This window comes from Lepus europaeus, chromosome 10 (genome assembly GCF_033115175.1).
Source record: "Lepus europaeus isolate LE1 chromosome 10, mLepTim1.pri, whole genome shotgun sequence".
NCBI lineage: Eukaryota > Metazoa > Chordata > Mammalia > Lagomorpha > Leporidae > Lepus > Lepus europaeus.
The window spans coordinates 58,854,506-58,871,101 of NC_084836.1; the positions used below are offsets into that span (position 1 = coordinate 58,854,506).

Below are 16,596 nucleotides of genomic sequence, written 5' to 3' on the forward strand. Positions count from 1 at the left end.
ATAGACCCACAATGATTACCAAGGATAAATCTGAAAATTTGGTTTTCCAAGAATACTACTGCAGTATTTATGCCATATTAATACTGCAGCTAAATATCATAGTAGTATATATGGCAGCCTAATGCACATGAACTAGGTTATCCAAAAACTAAGTTCAGCATAGTTTTCCTGCAGTATTATTAAAGCAAAATAAATGACCAACAACCACAAATTTAACATTTGTCATCAATTAACTCACATCCAAGAAATTAAAGAAAACATAATTCATCAAAACAGCAGCAAACTTAAAAGGGATTTATTTGTGATTTCCTATATATATTTAGCTTGTAAATACAAGACTGTAAATGTATTAAGAGACAATTTCTGTTAAAGTTTTCATTGTGTTTCACTTCAAGTACTGCACAAGTTAAAATCTGATAAAGGATTTACATTCGGTTATCTGAAACTCCCATCTCAGACTTTTGTTTTAATGTGGTGGGTAACTTCATCATTTCCATAGATACCACCAGCAGGAAAGTCTCTCTTTTATGGCTTCTAAGACTTTCATCAGTTAGTGTGCATACAGTTTTCATTTTCTATATCATTGTCATTATCATTGCTATCTTCATCACTTTCTAATGGGATGCCTGTGGCAGCTGAAGCACCTTTAGTTTCTCGATCAAGAGGAAAAAAGCCAGTTCCACTGAAAGTGTCTTGTCTCTGGTAGAATAGTACATATGCTGCTTTTGACTGTTAAAACAAACAGAAGATGATAAAATGGTTATGTTCTTAAAGATCATATTAAATACAGTATAAATTTTTAGCCAGTAACCACTCTTGGTGACAGGGAAAAAGTCAAACAGAAAAATCACATGGTCAAATATGAGTTACAAAAATGAATTAATTATGATTTCTGCTGGAATTATAATTTTTAAAATTCTCTTTTAAACTGTGAGCACCTTTGTATTAGTTACTTTCCCCCATGTACGCTCTAGATTCCAACTTTTATTTTTTTTAATTTATCTATTTGAAAGGCAGAGAGTGAGAGAGGGAGAAAGTAGGGAGAGGAAGATAGAATGTCCATCTACTGGTTCACTCCCCAAATTGCCACAAGTTGAAGCCAGGTCTGCCCTGGTCTCCCACATGGGTGCCAAGAAACCAAGTAATTGGGTCATTTTCTGCTGTTTTCTCAGGTGCATTAACAGAAAGCTAGATCTAAAGCAGAGCATCCCAGGTTTTTGAACCAGCACTCTGATATGGGATGCCAGTGTCACAAGCAGTGACTTAACTGCTGCACCAAAATGTTGGCCCCTATAGTCCAACTTTTCCTACTGACTTGATGATATTGTTCCATCAGTCATCATTGTGTATCTTTAATGAGTCCTTATCTCCTGGACTTTTCTCTTTGACATTAAAAAAACACTTCATAAATCCCCCTCCATTCTACTTCTTTTTTCCTCTTCCTCACAGCCAGGCTTTTGGAATAGCCTATTGATTCACTACTCGTTTTTAATGGACATTCCTCAATTCTGTGTAATTTAACTTTTGCCAAAGCCATTCTAATGAAATGGCTTTTACTTGGGTCAGTAACCTAATAAATAACATACTTGGGTGTCTTTTAAAGTTCTGCTCAATCTCTCCATAGCATTTTTTAAAAAAAGATTTATTTTATTTATTTGAAAGAGTTACAGAGAGAGGTGGAGACAGAGAGAGAGGTCTTCCGTTCTCTGGTTCACTCCCCAGATGGCCACAACAGTTGGAGCTGAGCCGATTCAAAGTCAGGAGCCAGGAGCTTCTTCCGTGTCTCCCACATGGGCACAGGGGCCCAAGAACTTGGGCCATCTTTCACTGCTTTCCCAGGCCATAGCAGAGAGCTGGATGGGAAGAGGAGCAGCCGGGACTCGAACCGGCGCCCATACAGGATGCCAGCACTTCAGGCCAGGGCGTTAACCTGCTGTGCCACAGTGCCATCCCTCTCCATAGCATTTAATAGTTCATTATTTTGTTTTCTTCCATCATAAAGGGTTTTTGCTTTTGAGACTTTAGTTTTCCTTACATCTCTTCCTCTTTTTTGGATTTTTCCTTCGATTATTCTGGGGACTCACTAAATCCTGACTTCTACCCACCCATTCAGTATGTGATTCATTCAAACCCGTGTTTCAACTGCCAACCTAAGACTAATAACACAAATTTACAATTTAAACCAGTGATCACCCCTGAACTCCAGTCTTATTACTACAACTTCCTAATGCAAATGTCTACGTAGCTATCATGGTGGCAACCTCAAATTTCAACAGCAATTTTTCTTCCTATATTCCCAATCTTGGTAAATGTTGAAGTAAAAGTTACTTTTAATTCTCCTCTCTGTACCTCTTGATCTACATCTTTATTTGTATCTAACTTGAATCATTTTATTAACTCCATACACAAATATTTCACAAATCCACTTTCTGTGTCTACACTGTTACTACCACTACTTTAACTGCTTAAATTACTGTGACAGCCTCCTGAATGGCTCTTCTGCCTTTTTACTCAGTATCTTCAAAACTATCTTTTTCAGTATTCTCAGAGAGATGTTAAGGTACAAATTCAACATTACTCTATTGCTTAGCTTTCATCTGATGGCTTCTCATAGTCTTTAAGAAAACCTCTAAGCAACCAGGATGTCAATTTCCTTCACTGGAGTGCTAAATTAATTTCTAGCCCAATTTCTTCCCCGTAGTCCTACAAGAGTGTTATTTTTCTGTCAAACCAAATTATTCCTCATACTCTGTCATGCCTCCTTGCTTTTGTAGGTGCCACTTTCTTTGCTTAGAATACCTTTGCTTCTTTCATCTCATTTACTGTCATTTGTACTAGTAGATTCAAGCCAACTACCATCCTTTCTGTAGGGACTTCCTTGCACTGCCCTTGTCCCCTCATAACTAAATCTTCAGCCTTCTTTCTATGGTAACAGCACGAAACTTAACATCATTTATAACACTAGAAATTTTACTTTTCTAGTCTGTCTTCTTTAGATGGTAAGTCTTCAAATGAGAGATAGCTGTCATTTAATCCTACAGATAAGACCTATATCTAAGGCACTCAAATACTGACTAAATGAAGAGCCATCATTGTTAAAATGCAGGGTTACATCAGATTTATGAATTAAATATGAGGAAGATACATTATTTATTTGAAGGTAAAATTCAAGTAGTATTGTTAAAGAGATTGTAATGGAGGAAGTGAGCAATTTTAGGATATTTTGATTGGAAAATTAAAAAAGAGAACCAAGGGTTTGGTGCTGTGGTGTGTGGTGTAGCATCATGTAAAGCCGTGCTGGTATCCCATATTGGTGCCAGTAAAGTCACAGCTGCTCCACTTCCTATCTAGCTCCCTGCTAATGTGCCTGGGAAAACAGCTGACGATGGCCTAAGTCCTTGGGCCCCAGCACCTACATGGGAGACTAGAAGAAGCTTCTGGCTCCTGGCTTTGGATCGGTTCAGCTCCAGCCATTGTGGCCATTTGGGGAGTGAACCAGTGGACTGAAGATCTTTCTCTCTTTCTCTCTCTCTCTCTACCTGTGTCTCTCCATAACTCTGCCTTTCAAATAAATAAATAAATAAATCTTAAAAAAAGAAAAGAACAGAATTGAAGAGTGAGGGAAAAATAAATTAGTTTAAATATGAACTGAAATGTAGTTAACTTGGGTTAACACATTAAAAAGTATTAAAGAGTTTTAGTCTTTGTTACAGATATAGTGAGACAAGCAACATTGTATACTTCAAAAAGTTCATAGATAATGGTATTAAAAATAATGCACATTTTCCATGAACTTCTTTGTATACCAGCATAGTCATGTGCTGCATAACAATGTTTAAGTCAAGGATGGACTGCATATATGATGGTGGTTCCATAAGATTAATATAACTTAGATGTGTGGTAGGCTGTACCATCTAGGTTTGTGTAAGTATACTCAATGATGTTCATACAATGAAATCATCTAATACATTTCTCAGAATGTATCTTCACCATTAAGCAACACATACATAAGAGTGAGGACACACAGAGTGAGGGAGAGACAGAAATTGTGGAAGAGAAAGGGAATGGCATGGAGGGAAAAACAACTCAGTATTGTTTCAGAACTATTCATGCAATGAGAGATTACATCTACAGCAATAGTTGGGCTTAAAAGTTTGCTTAAACAAGTTGAAGATTTTACAGCACTATAACTTAAAACTTTATTCTCTGCCCTTAGGGAATGTACAATAAATTTAGGAGACAAAGGAGTAAGTGTTCCTTCCATCAATAAAAAATATGAGCAGATACTACATTTCTGTCACTAATAGTGTAATCAATAAGTTAAATAAATCTGTAGACATGCAAAATTTATAGGAAAATAAAAACCTTTATCAGATAAGTAATTTTTAGCATTCTTCTTAGAACTCACTACAGTCATTAGCCATCATTTAAAATCTGGGAAAAATATCTGCTCTGATTGAAGCACAGCAATGCCAATACTTTGTTCAAGCTATGGGTAATAAACTGGTTTAAGTGTGAACAGATATTAACTATTTTTCAAATGCTCAAAGAATACCAAAGTAAGAAGTATACAAGGGTTAATTTTTATGAAACCTGTAAGTTTTCTTGTCTAATGTCATTCTGAAGTTAAATGCTTTCTTGTATTAAGGCAGGATAAAAGTTTACAGATTATGGGTATGGTAAGGCAATTAAAAGATTTTTTTTCTCTGTTTTAGCACTCTGACTTACATGGTACATGTCTCAAAGGTAAGAGCTGAATCTACTTTCCAAAGGAAAATATAATTTCATTACAAATTCCATTCATGTTATGAATTACCTGAAAATTTTCACTTTGGGGAGACAATTTTACGTTTCTTTCTTTTTTTTTTTTTGACAGGCAGAGTGGACAGTGAGAGAGAGAGAGAGAAAGGTCTTCCTATTGCCGTTGGTTCACCCTCCAATGGCTGCTGCAGCCGGCACGCTGTGGCGGACGCACTGTGCTGATCCGAAGGCAGGAGCCAGGTGCTTAACCTGGTCTCCCATGGGGTGCAGGGCCCAAGGACTTGGGCCATCCTCCACTGCACTCCCTGGCCAAAGCAGAGAGCTGGCCTGGAAGAGGGGCAACCGGGACAGAATCCGGCGCCCCGACCGGGACTAGAACTCGGTGTGCTGGCGCCGCAAGGCGGAGGATTAGCCTATTGAGCCGCGGGCGCCGGCCCAATTTTACGTTTCTTTAAATCAGAACACATCTCTCTTAGCTACTAGAATTGCTATAAGACAGACTATAGTAACCATGGGTTTCTTTTATTAATTTATATTCACTCTTTAAAACAGCAGATTCCATGATTCTCAGAAAACAGAAGACATACTTACCACAATTTGGTCTTCAGATGCAGTGGAGACACTACTGTCATCAAAATAGTACCATTTTCCATCATCTTTATTTTTTGCGAAAGCAGTATCTAATGAAAAAATAAAATGATCTACGGTTTTCTGAGGAACCCTCAAAACTCCATAATCATCATCTACATTAGGAATATGTACTAAAATTACACAGTAATCAGCTAATATTTGAAGACTGATTCATATACATCGATCGAGTCTAATGATGAAAGGTTTTTAGAATAATTTCCTAATACCTAGATGCCTAAGACACGGTTGAAATTGTTTTCATCCCAGAGCAAAACAGAACAGATTTATTAGTTTTTAGTTTACAGAGTAACAACATTAAATACAACAAACGGTAATTAACATTTATTTAGTGCTTACTGTGTATTAGGCATGTCAAAAAAATTTGTGGATAAAGGAAACTAAAAGGTAAGTTTTGGTGAAAAACTTTAACCAAGTTTATTTACTATTTATTTTTTATCATTTGGTACATTTCATACTAAAAATACCCCATATTTCCCTGTAAAATTTGAAATGTACTCAGGACAAACCCATGTTTGCAGTAACTTAACAGTAGTATCTATAGAAATTTATAAAAATGAATAAAAGGAAATAAATTCTAAATGAATATAACTTTGAATTGGCTTGTGCTGTAAGTTTTGAATTTGAATTAAGACTAGGAAAAGATGTGGCAAGTCTATTCTCGAGTTACCAAGAATGACAGCAAAGGGAGGTTGTTAACAGGAAGAAATGTTTCTGGAAATACCATTTCAGGTACATATGTGCAATGACTAAATATCTGTACTTCATCAGTAGAAAAATTATAAACAACTTCCGCCATATAGATGGTATAATACTCCCTTTTCACTAAAATGAATATGAAAACAGCATTTAGGCATCTTTTGTTCCAAGTATTGCTTTACAAAGGATCATTTTTAAGTTTCTACTTTCTTAATTCACATGTTATATTTCTGCCTGGCCTCCATGATACCATGAAACCAGCTTCTCTTCAGCTTATCCCAGATGGGGGAATTCTTTCAATTTGTGGTTATCAATTTACAAACATGAGATTTTTGTTGCAAAAAAATTTGAAACCCATGCATAGTTTTTTTAATATGCATTTTCCATGAACATTTTGAAGACCTTTTATAGAGGATTTCAAAAATTTTTCTTTATCAAAATAAATTTATCTTCTTTTTAAAAAAAACATTATTCAAGAAATAGAGAGACACTGGTTCACTACTCCAAAAGCCTACAATTGACTGGACTAGGCAGGGTTGAATCTAGAAGTCTGGGAATTTGTGGGTGGTAGGGATCCAAGTTCTGGAGCCAGCACTTGCTGTCTTCCAGGATCTGCACTGGCAGGAAGCTAATATCAGGAGCCAGAGATAAGTAATTTAACCTAGGAAGTCTTTTATGTTATCTGATCTTCTTATCTGACATCCAGCCCCTAGAGCAAATGCCCATCCATCAAGTTGGTTTTTATTCTATTTTCCATAAACTTTTTGAAGTATCCTTGACAACTCTTTAATTTTTATTATTTTTACAGTAGAATTTCTTTCAGTCTTTAACAAAAGTGCAGAACAAGATTATCTGCACAATTGTTAAGGATCTGCTTTACCTTTAAATGAAAAAGAAAATACTCCATCTTTACCATCCCATGCTTTTTATAAACAACCCAATAACTGAGGAAGCAAAAGTAGAAAATGTTTTCAAAACAATTATTCCTTGTCATAGATTCTAAAAAAGTGTATGGTTTCTAAATATTTCTGCCCATCAACAAAAACTATTCTTTTTCTATTTCAGATGTTAGAATTTGAGGTAGTTATCCTAGATATGGTTGGTATCAAAGGGCAACATAGTCTACTAAGTTCCCCATCTGTGTGACATTCAAAGGAAAATAAAATCACTCTGAAGTTAAGCATGGATTTGTTAGCCCTTCTACTTTCGGTGAAGCTCTACTGGTAATCAGAAGATAACTGAAAAGACCAACCAACCAACCAACCAACCAAAAGAACATAATAGTTTAAATTCTAAGTTGTTTATTTAAACAATATTTATGGAGCACCCACCATGAGGTAGAAATGTCTTATATTCTACCTGCTTTTGGTTTCCTCTCCCTAGAAATCAACTATGGAGAAAAGCCACTGAAGATACAGAGGGAATCTAGCATTAAAGGAACTGACAACAACAAAATTGTGAAAGCCCTGTTGAGAGACTAAAGGCACACCAGATTGAACTCATATTGGTATATATGTGTGCATGCGAGATAGCTGTAGAGTGTGTAGAATGTGTGCTAGAGGCAGCAATGAGATGGCAGATTAGAAGAAAGCTTTTACATTTCACATTTTGGACAGTCATTGCCTGGTTCTGTCACAGAAATCAGCAGTATTCAAACCAGCTGAATTAGAAGTGAAGCAATATTGAAAAATTCTGTTGGGAGAGGCAGGCCTTTAGTCTAATGGTTTAGGTGCCTACATACTACACCAGAGTAGCTGGGTTGAATATCCAGCTCCAGTCTGTGACTCCAACTAGGAGGCAAGCGATGCCTCAAGTAATTGGTCTTCTACTACCCACTTTGGAGACCTGGATTGAGTTCCTGGCTCCTAGCATTGGCTCCTTCTGTTACAGGTATTTAGTGAGTGAGCCACTGTATGTGAGCTCTTTCTTTTCTCTGCCTCTCAAATGAGTAAAAATCAACCTTGGTGAGGAACTGAAAATAGTAGTGGGCATGGCCTCTCCTCATATCTCTCCTTCCAATTACCTATAACCTCTGCTAATCTGTTCTTGTGCATCCTGTATTATTTCTTGTCTATGTCTTTTCTTAAGTCTAAGTAAACCTGGTGCTGGGTGAAGCCTATTGTGTGCTGTCAATCTGAACTCAAGACCAGAATAGATTCCACACTTACAAAGTAAAAGAAACATTCTCAGGCTGAATGAAAAGATCTAACAATGTGACTTAGAAGATATACTTTGAGCAAACAGAGTTTACAAATTAAAAGGTGGTATACAAGAAAGCTAAAGTAACACTTGTAATACCTAAAGCAAAAAAAAAAAAGAAAGAAAAAAATTTTAAATCCTGATAAAAATGGCAATACAAAATGAGATTACTCTTGTAATAACTAATGAAACTGTTCGGAGAAACAAATAAATACTTTAATAGGAGTCCTGGTGAATACCACTCAGGAAACAGGATGAACATAAAAAATAACCACAGAGAGTAACGATTTAACTAAAATTGGTAAGCTTAAACCATTAGAGAAGTGCAGAACTCTACTGAATGAAGAATATATGTGTATATATGTTCCAAACATGAAAAAATTTAAAGAAACCATTTATTAAGTCACCATGAAAGCCTCAAACTAGACTAATAAAATATAAACAATGCTCCCAATTGTTATGTGATAAAATGAAGAACAAAACCACAGGCCAGCGCCACAGCTCAATGGGCTAATCCTCCACCTGCGGCGCCTGCACACTGGGTTCTAGTCCCGGTTGGGGCACCGGATTCTGTCCTGGTTGCCCCTCTTCCAGGCCAGCTCTCTGCTGTGCCCCAGGAATGCAGTGGAGGATGGCCCAAGTGCTTGGGCCCTGCACCCGCATGGGAGACCAGGAGAAGCACCTGGCTCCTGGCCTCAGGTCAGTGCGGTGTGCCGGCCGCAGTGCGCCAGCTGCGGCAGCCATTGGAGGGTGAACCAACGGCAAAGGAAGACCTTTCTGTCTGTCTCTCTTTCTCACTGTCCACTCTGCCTGTCAAAAAAAAAAAAAAAAAAAGAACAAAACCACAGCTTAAAAATTCCACATTTGGAAATTAGGTATACGATTAAATAGCCTTAGGATAATTAGTTAGGAAACTACAAAGGAAATTTCAAGAATACACAGAATTGAAATATAATGAAGGGGCCAGTGCCATGGCGCACTAGGTTAATCTTCCGCCTGCAGCACCAGTATCCCATATGGGTTCTAGTCCCAGCTGCTCCTCTTCCAGTCCAGCTCTCTGCTGTGGCCCGGGAGGGCAGTGGAGGATGGCCCAAGTGCTTAGGCCCCTGCACCTGCATGGGAGACCAGGAGGAAGCTCCTGGCTCCTGGCTTTGGATTGGCACAGCGCAGTGCGTGGCGCCATTTGGGGAGTGAACCAATGGAAGGAAGACCTTTCTCTCTGTCTCTCTCTCTGTCTGTAACTTTACCTGTCAAATAAATAAATCTTTAAAAAAAATAATGAAAATGTTACATTCCAAAATTCATGGGACAAAGCTAAAGTAGTACTTAGTGAGAAATTTAAAGCTTTATTTATAGCCTTGAGTAGGAAATACAATGGAAAGCAAAAAGCTAAGCATTCAGTCCAAGAAGCTGGAAAAACAGTAATACAGCAAACCCAAAGAAAAAAATATATAATTTGGGAGGGAAAGAAATCAATGAGAGAATAGACATATACAATAACAAAAAGAAAAATTTAATAAAATGAAAAGCCAATTCTTTGAAGAGATTAACAAAATAGACCTCTGGGAAGAGTGATTTAAAAGAAAATAATGAAAAAAGGACAAAAATAAAGCAGAGTATTGTAAACCACTATTCTCAAATATACTGGAAAATCTAGATGAGTTGGATACAATTTTTTAAAAACAGATAATGTCAAAATGTATATGAAAGGAAAAATAAAATTGAATAGACCAAGAAACATGGCATAAATGGAAACATTTTTGGCTGTAAAGACCAGATGGTTTTACAGGTGAATTTACCAACCTTTCATGAATAGTTAATACATTGTACATGTTGCTCCAGGAAAGAGGAAAAGAATAAAACATCCTCCTAACCACATAAGAAAATTACAAGATCATTTCCCCATGAAACTGTAACAATCCTAAATAAAATGAGTTAACTAAATTTAACTGTATATCAAAAACCACATACACCTAAGTAGGTTATAACCCAGGAATGCAAAGATGGTTCAACAGGAGGATCTATCAATAGGAGAGTGAGAGTGTAGAGTTAAAGTAATTTGGATGTTCATTATGGGGTAAGTGAAGAGATAAAATATGGTTGATATAAACTGTGAGTGGTGAGAAATAATGGACTAAATGGACACAAAATAACATGGAGAAATCTTAAGAAAAATGTCAAAAGAAAAAATATGTACTGAAATTAATCACACATTATCAATTATGTAAATAAACAAATATGATTTACTGGAGCACATGCATCAAACATGTTAGAAAGAGAAGAAGAATGAAGAAGAAAAGGCACTAATGTATCAACAATTTTCCTTCTTGTGTCTTGAACTGAATAACATGATTACATCTGATGCAAAAGCTGATTAATGGAGCCATCATATTGAGCAACTACTATATGGAGGACATCTGATGACTTATCTTTAAGAAGTAATAAATATCTCAAGGAAAAAAGATATTATGATTTAGGTAAGGTAAACTGTGAACTTACAATGACCTCCTCCCATCCCTCCATAGTGGTTGGAGACTGCAATCAAATTATAGCGGCAAGGACCTGCATTTGGATTAATTAGGAATTCTGACATATCCAGGTCACTGTTTAAAAAAAAAAAATAAGGTTAGTTTCATGTTTTCCCTAAAATGTGATGAATTCTAACCCTTTCTATTAGTTTTTGACTCTCATCTATATGTATACTTTACTAAAGAAATTACCAAGAAAAAACTTCTTGTATAATAAATCATACATGTACCCTGGCATTTGAAAATTTTGGCAAATTTTGTTTAGTGGTTGGAAATTTAAAAATAAGCTACTGAATGCTATTATTCAGATTCATGTTTTCATGCTAATATATTTAACTCTCAGTATACCAGGAAAAAGTTATCAGCTTTTATCATCTAGGTTTAATGGACTCCAAACTGTACTCTATATGTTGTGTATGGGCATGGGAGCAAATTGTTGAAATCTTATGATTAGCACAGAGATGGTCCTCTATATATAAAGTCATACTGAAAATGATCCACAATGAAGAAGGAGATGGGAGAGGGAATGGGAGGTGGGAAGGGAGCAGGGTGGGGGGCATGGGGGAAAGAATGACTGTATTCCTAAAGTTGTATCTATGTAAAAATGCATTCATTAAATAAAAAAAAGAAAAAAATGATTTATATAAGAAAAATAAACAGCGAAAAACAAATTTCTTAGAAATTCTAAGGAATTTAAATATATCAAACCTCAATTTTTGTTCTACATTTTCCTGGATTTGATGACCTATATGCCTGAAATGGGCAATATTCTTTGAATGGGAGTGACTTTTCATACCCATTGTGTATGAACCTGAAACATGACTAAATAGAAATGATGTCATTATTTCTGATTGTAGTTCTTGCATCATTAAAAAGCAGTAATGATTCTAAATTTCAAACACATCAGTAATTCTTGTTTTACTTTTGTTTTTTTTCTTGCACTTACATGGTCAAAATGCTTTATTTTTGAAACACTTAGTGGCTTACAAATAATATTGCTGAAGACAAAATGCCTCAGCTTTTGCTCAAGTAACAGTTTCAATTTATAGATATTAGAATGAGCAATACAATACACACCTGCCTTCAGCAGTTGTCTACTCACTAACTTTATCAAGGAAATTCTGGTGCACTAATAATATAAAATATGGAAGGATACCACTACATGTTCTTTTTGTAAAACAACTGTACCAAGTTTTTGTTGCAAAATATAATATGAGGTCTTTCCTGAATTTGTAACTGCATTTAGTGAAAAGTTTGTTTTTTTAAAGTATATTAAAAAGATATTGTCTCCAGACTTCTCTCTCTCTCTCTATATATATATATATACACACACACACACACACATACACATATAATTCAAACAATGCAATAAGGAAAACTGAAGGATAAGAAAACAGAGATCATTTACTTTACCACTGTGTCTTCCTTCTAAATGAGCTGATTATTCTGTTTTCATACTATTTCAGTGTTTTTTGAAAAGTGTATTTAGGGGGCTGGCATTGTGGCTTAGCAGGTAAAGCCAGCCTGTGATGCTAGCATCCCATATGTGTGCCAGTTCCAGCTGCTCCTCTTCTGATTCAATGCCCTGCTAATGTGCCTGGGAAAGCAGCGGAGGATGGCTTAAGTACTTGGGCCCCTGCACCCATGTGGGAGACCAGGAAGAAGCTCCTGGCTCCAAGGTTCAGCCTGGCCCAGCCCTGGCTGTTGTGGTCTTTTGGGGAGTGAAAAAGGGGATAGAAAATCTCTCTCTCTCTGTAACTCTGCCTTTCAAATAAATAAATAAATATTTTTTTTTTTTAAAAGTGCATTTAGGAATAACTGATGGATAATTATAAAACTATTCCTAGAACAAAACCATTAAGTCTTATAAAGTATCATAGATTTATAAATATGCAAATGAACAAATAAGGTAATGAAAATAGAGTGAGTTTTATTGCAGGTTTTTTAAAAATAGTGTATTTTTTTAAAAAAATACTTATTTTTTTACTTGAAAGGTGGAATTACAGAGAGGGAGAGAGATCTTCCATCTGCTGGGTTCACTCCCTAAATGGCCTTGATAGCTGTAGCTGGGCTAGTCTGAAGCCAGGAGCCAGGAGCCATAAGCCAGGAGCCAGGAGCTTCTTCCAGGTCTCCCACGTGGGTACAGAGGTCCAAGGACTTAGGCCATCTTCCAGTGCTTTCCCAGGCACATTAGCAGGGAGCTTGATAGGAAGTGGAACAGCTGGGACATGAACTGGCACCCATATGGGATGCTGGTGCTGTAGGCAGAGGCTTAACTCGCTTCACCACAGCCCTGGCCTGAAAAAGTATATTTTTTTAATTTGGTATTTGGAAAGTCTCTAAGAGATACTGGGTCCTTGCTAATTGTTATAACTACTAAAAACTAAAAAAAAAGAAACTGGATCCAACAGTGCCTGATGTTTTCTAAAAGATAACAAAAAACATTGAGTAAGTTTGAAAACAGAGTTGTTCAATATTTATGAAGTACAATCAAAACTTACTTGATAGGAAAATCAACTAAAGTATCTAACTTGTCTCTCATGTATCGACTGTAAGAAAAGCGCTTGAGATGTACCACAAGTACTGGAGGCAGGGACCATAAATCCAATTTCTTTGTTGCTTGCTGATGTTCTTTACAGTTTGGACAATACCTAAAAAATGAAAAGGAATATTTAAAGTTTGATAGAGGTACAAACAAACAGTACTCATTAAAGAGAACAACAGATGAAAAAAATGTTTGAAAAGTTCTGTATTTTTTTGGTAAGTAATTAGCATATGCTAAATAGGTATTAGACTGAAATCAACTCCTATTAATATTTTTATCTTCAATATGCTTTCCAAACAGGTTTAAATATAACTAATAGGCAAATAAACATTCAAAGAAATTATGAGGGCTAGACTATTTACCTTTTAGTATGCTTGTTAAAAAGATATGTATGTATTACAAATCTGTGCTAAAATACAGACACTAGAAAACTTTAAAACTTCTGGGCACTAAGAAAATAATACCAAAAAATGCAAGGCTATTTTAAAAAGTCACAGAAAATGGAATTAAAGACAAGTTTATTTTGGTGCCTTCCTTCTGAAGTCCAAGCCAATTATTTTTTCATGATATGATTTCCATGAATTTTTTTGAAATATTTTAGTATAGCATAATTTTCCTAAAAACTTTTAAAAATGATTACAAAGCTAAAAATTCTTGGAATAAAGTAACTAAAATTAATTTTTTTTGACAGGCAGAGTTAGACAGTGAGAGAGAGACAGAGAGAAAGGTCCTCCCTTCCACTGGTTCACCCCCCAAATGGATGCCACGGCCGGCACGCTGCGCCGATCCAAAGCCAGGAGCCAGGTACCCCCTCCCGGTCTCTGATGCGGGTGCAGGGCCCAAGCACTTCGGTCATCCTCCACTGCACTCCCGGGCCACAGCAGAGAGCTGGCCTGGAAGAGGAGAAACTGGGACAGAATCCGGCGCCCTGACTGGGACTAAAACCCAGGGTGCCAGCACTGCAGGCGGAGGATTAGCCAAGCGAGCCACGGCACCAGCTACTAAAACTAATTATTAATAGTAAATGGCTATTATGGAAGATACAGTAATGAGATTAAAGCTTAACTCTGTAATAACACTTTTAAATGTATAACCATCCCTCTTTATACACTATAACTTATTATAAAGAAATGCTTATAATTTAAAATATTTAAGAAAAATGATTAGAAACAAATATTCAACTCTGCCTCTTACCAGGGATCTTCAGCACCTAGCTTTTCTTTTGTTGTAAAAAGCTCAATGCAATCTTTTAATTTCACAAAGGGTTTTTTAGGAGGTTTATATTCCACACTTTCATGTTTTTCAAAATCCTAAAGAGAAGTATTTCTTGAGTTAAGAGAACAAATGAAACAAAACTCATTTTAGTGATACCATCTTACTATGAATAATAATGAAAACTCCTAAAACTTTCTCAAAAGAATTATAAATCTTAGGTCAACTTAGATTTATTCCACAGATCTAAATAACTCCTGTGTATAACTATCTGGATGACTAAAACATGTCAACAGAATCATGTTCAAAACCAACTCTGTACCTTAAGAAAAAAAGATCTTTTTGCAAAGCCTTTTGTATTTCGTGATTTTTCTTAATGGTAAAATAAACATATTTGGTAGATAGAACTAAGTGAATATAGCAAAATAATATGATTAGCTATGGTAATCAAAATAAAATAAAGAGGTAAGAAGGAGTGAGTAATGACTTACCTCAGCAGCATTTTCATCAAAATATCTTTTTTTCAATTCAGGATCCCAATCCAAAGCAAGAAAAGATCTTTCTAAGGTGAAAAAATATTTTTCTTTAAATTTAATATTACTTGGTGTTAAAATTAGTATATCTTAATGTTAGGATATGTGCCATAGTAAATAACAGCAATCTTTTCTAATAACACTAGCACTGGGTGATTAAGACAAATAGCTGTTTCCAAGCTACTGAGCTACTGAAATATTTTCAGAGTTTAAAAAAAGATAAAAACTTCAGCATGAGTTCAATTTCCATTTAAGAAACACTGACATGCATTTTACTTAGATAAGAAGGCCTTTCGTTTAACAGTTTAGACAATGCATTTTTCATGACAGGCATGAATTTCGTGGCTTTTTCACTGAAAAAAAAAATCATCTCTATTTAAGCAATTTTTCAGAAATACTTACCATCTAACCTAAGCTGCCGATCATCGAATCTTATATGCCTGGTATCATCTTTGATGTAGTTAATATCAGTATTGCCTAAGTTGTTGAACTGGAATGTAAACAATCGTTTTTTGTGTCCCGTGAGTTGACCTTTGCAAGTATCTTCAGTACATAATCCATTTTCAGAATCATTATCTCCTCCAACTGAATCTTCAGACTGACTGTTTTCATTCTCTGAGGGAAGTTCTTGATCCTGGCTGGACTCATCATCTGGCTCATCTGTTTCCATTTCACCTATTGTAGATATTAGAAATTTAAAAAGAAACCCCATGTTCCAATTTTAAGTTTTTTGCAAATATTTTTAAGTTCATTAATGTTCATCTTCATATGTTTTTCTCTGAGGCAATAATCTTAGTGAAAAGATTTTTATAACTTAACAGGAAAGTCTTACTTGGTGAGCCTTCCTCATGTATGCCATTTGGGCCATTTCCATTAATGTTTTGGTCCTTACAGCAGTGTAGGGATCCTTCGGTTTCTTCAGTTTCAGTAGAAATTTTGACATATCGGCTTAAATAAAATCAGAAATCAAACACAATCAGTACTACAAAGGTAAAAACTAAAAACAAACAAAAAGTTTCCTTTCCATCAATAAAACAAATCTTTTTCATACTGTTACATTCAGTAATTCAAGAAGAAATTCAAACTTAAAGTACAAGTGCAACTAATAAATTATTCTTGTCATTATACAGAATTAATCTGATACTTCTATAATTTCACATCTTAAATATGTTAAGGCTGTGGCAAGTAATTTCTCAACTTAAAAAAAACAGTATGAGTTTTAAAATATATAATAGTCATAAGTTTATATTTTCTTCCAAATATAAACTTTTGGTGTAAAATAGCTAAAAGACTTTATACTTTTTAGGTCTGAAATTACCTCAGTAGTGTGTCTTATATGACTAAGCAAGTTGATTGCACTGCAATTTAAAATTGCTACCTGATTAAAAAATGCTGAAATAGACTTGTCTAATTATATCCTGATAGTATCTTGTATGTTTACTTTTATGATATATTTTATATTTTATTTGCA

The 16,596-nt window shown here is 35.6% G+C and overlaps 1 protein-coding gene across 3 annotated transcripts in view; it reads right to left on the minus strand.

Annotated features, from left to right (window-relative positions):
- Nucleotides 1-279: 279 nt before the first annotated feature.
- USP15 (ubiquitin specific peptidase 15) overlaps nucleotides 280-16,596 on the minus strand; it is a 127,250-nt gene continuing 110,933 nt past the window's right edge. For all 3 annotated transcript variants that reach the window (XM_062203316.1, XM_062203315.1, XM_062203317.1), the window contains 8 exons: nucleotides 15,958-16,073; nucleotides 15,528-15,800; nucleotides 15,084-15,154; nucleotides 14,575-14,690; nucleotides 13,337-13,486; nucleotides 10,807-10,910; nucleotides 5,353-5,441; nucleotides 280-729 (listed from right to left, as the gene is read on the minus strand). In XM_062203316.1, the coding sequence (XP_062059300.1) occupies nucleotides 547-729; nucleotides 5,353-5,441; nucleotides 10,807-10,910; nucleotides 13,337-13,486; nucleotides 14,575-14,690; nucleotides 15,084-15,154; nucleotides 15,528-15,800; nucleotides 15,958-16,073 (1,102 nt within the window). In that variant the 3' untranslated portion in view covers nucleotides 280-546. The remainder of the gene's footprint in view (nucleotides 730-5,352; nucleotides 5,442-10,806; nucleotides 10,911-13,336; nucleotides 13,487-14,574; nucleotides 14,691-15,083; nucleotides 15,155-15,527; nucleotides 15,801-15,957; nucleotides 16,074-16,596) is intronic.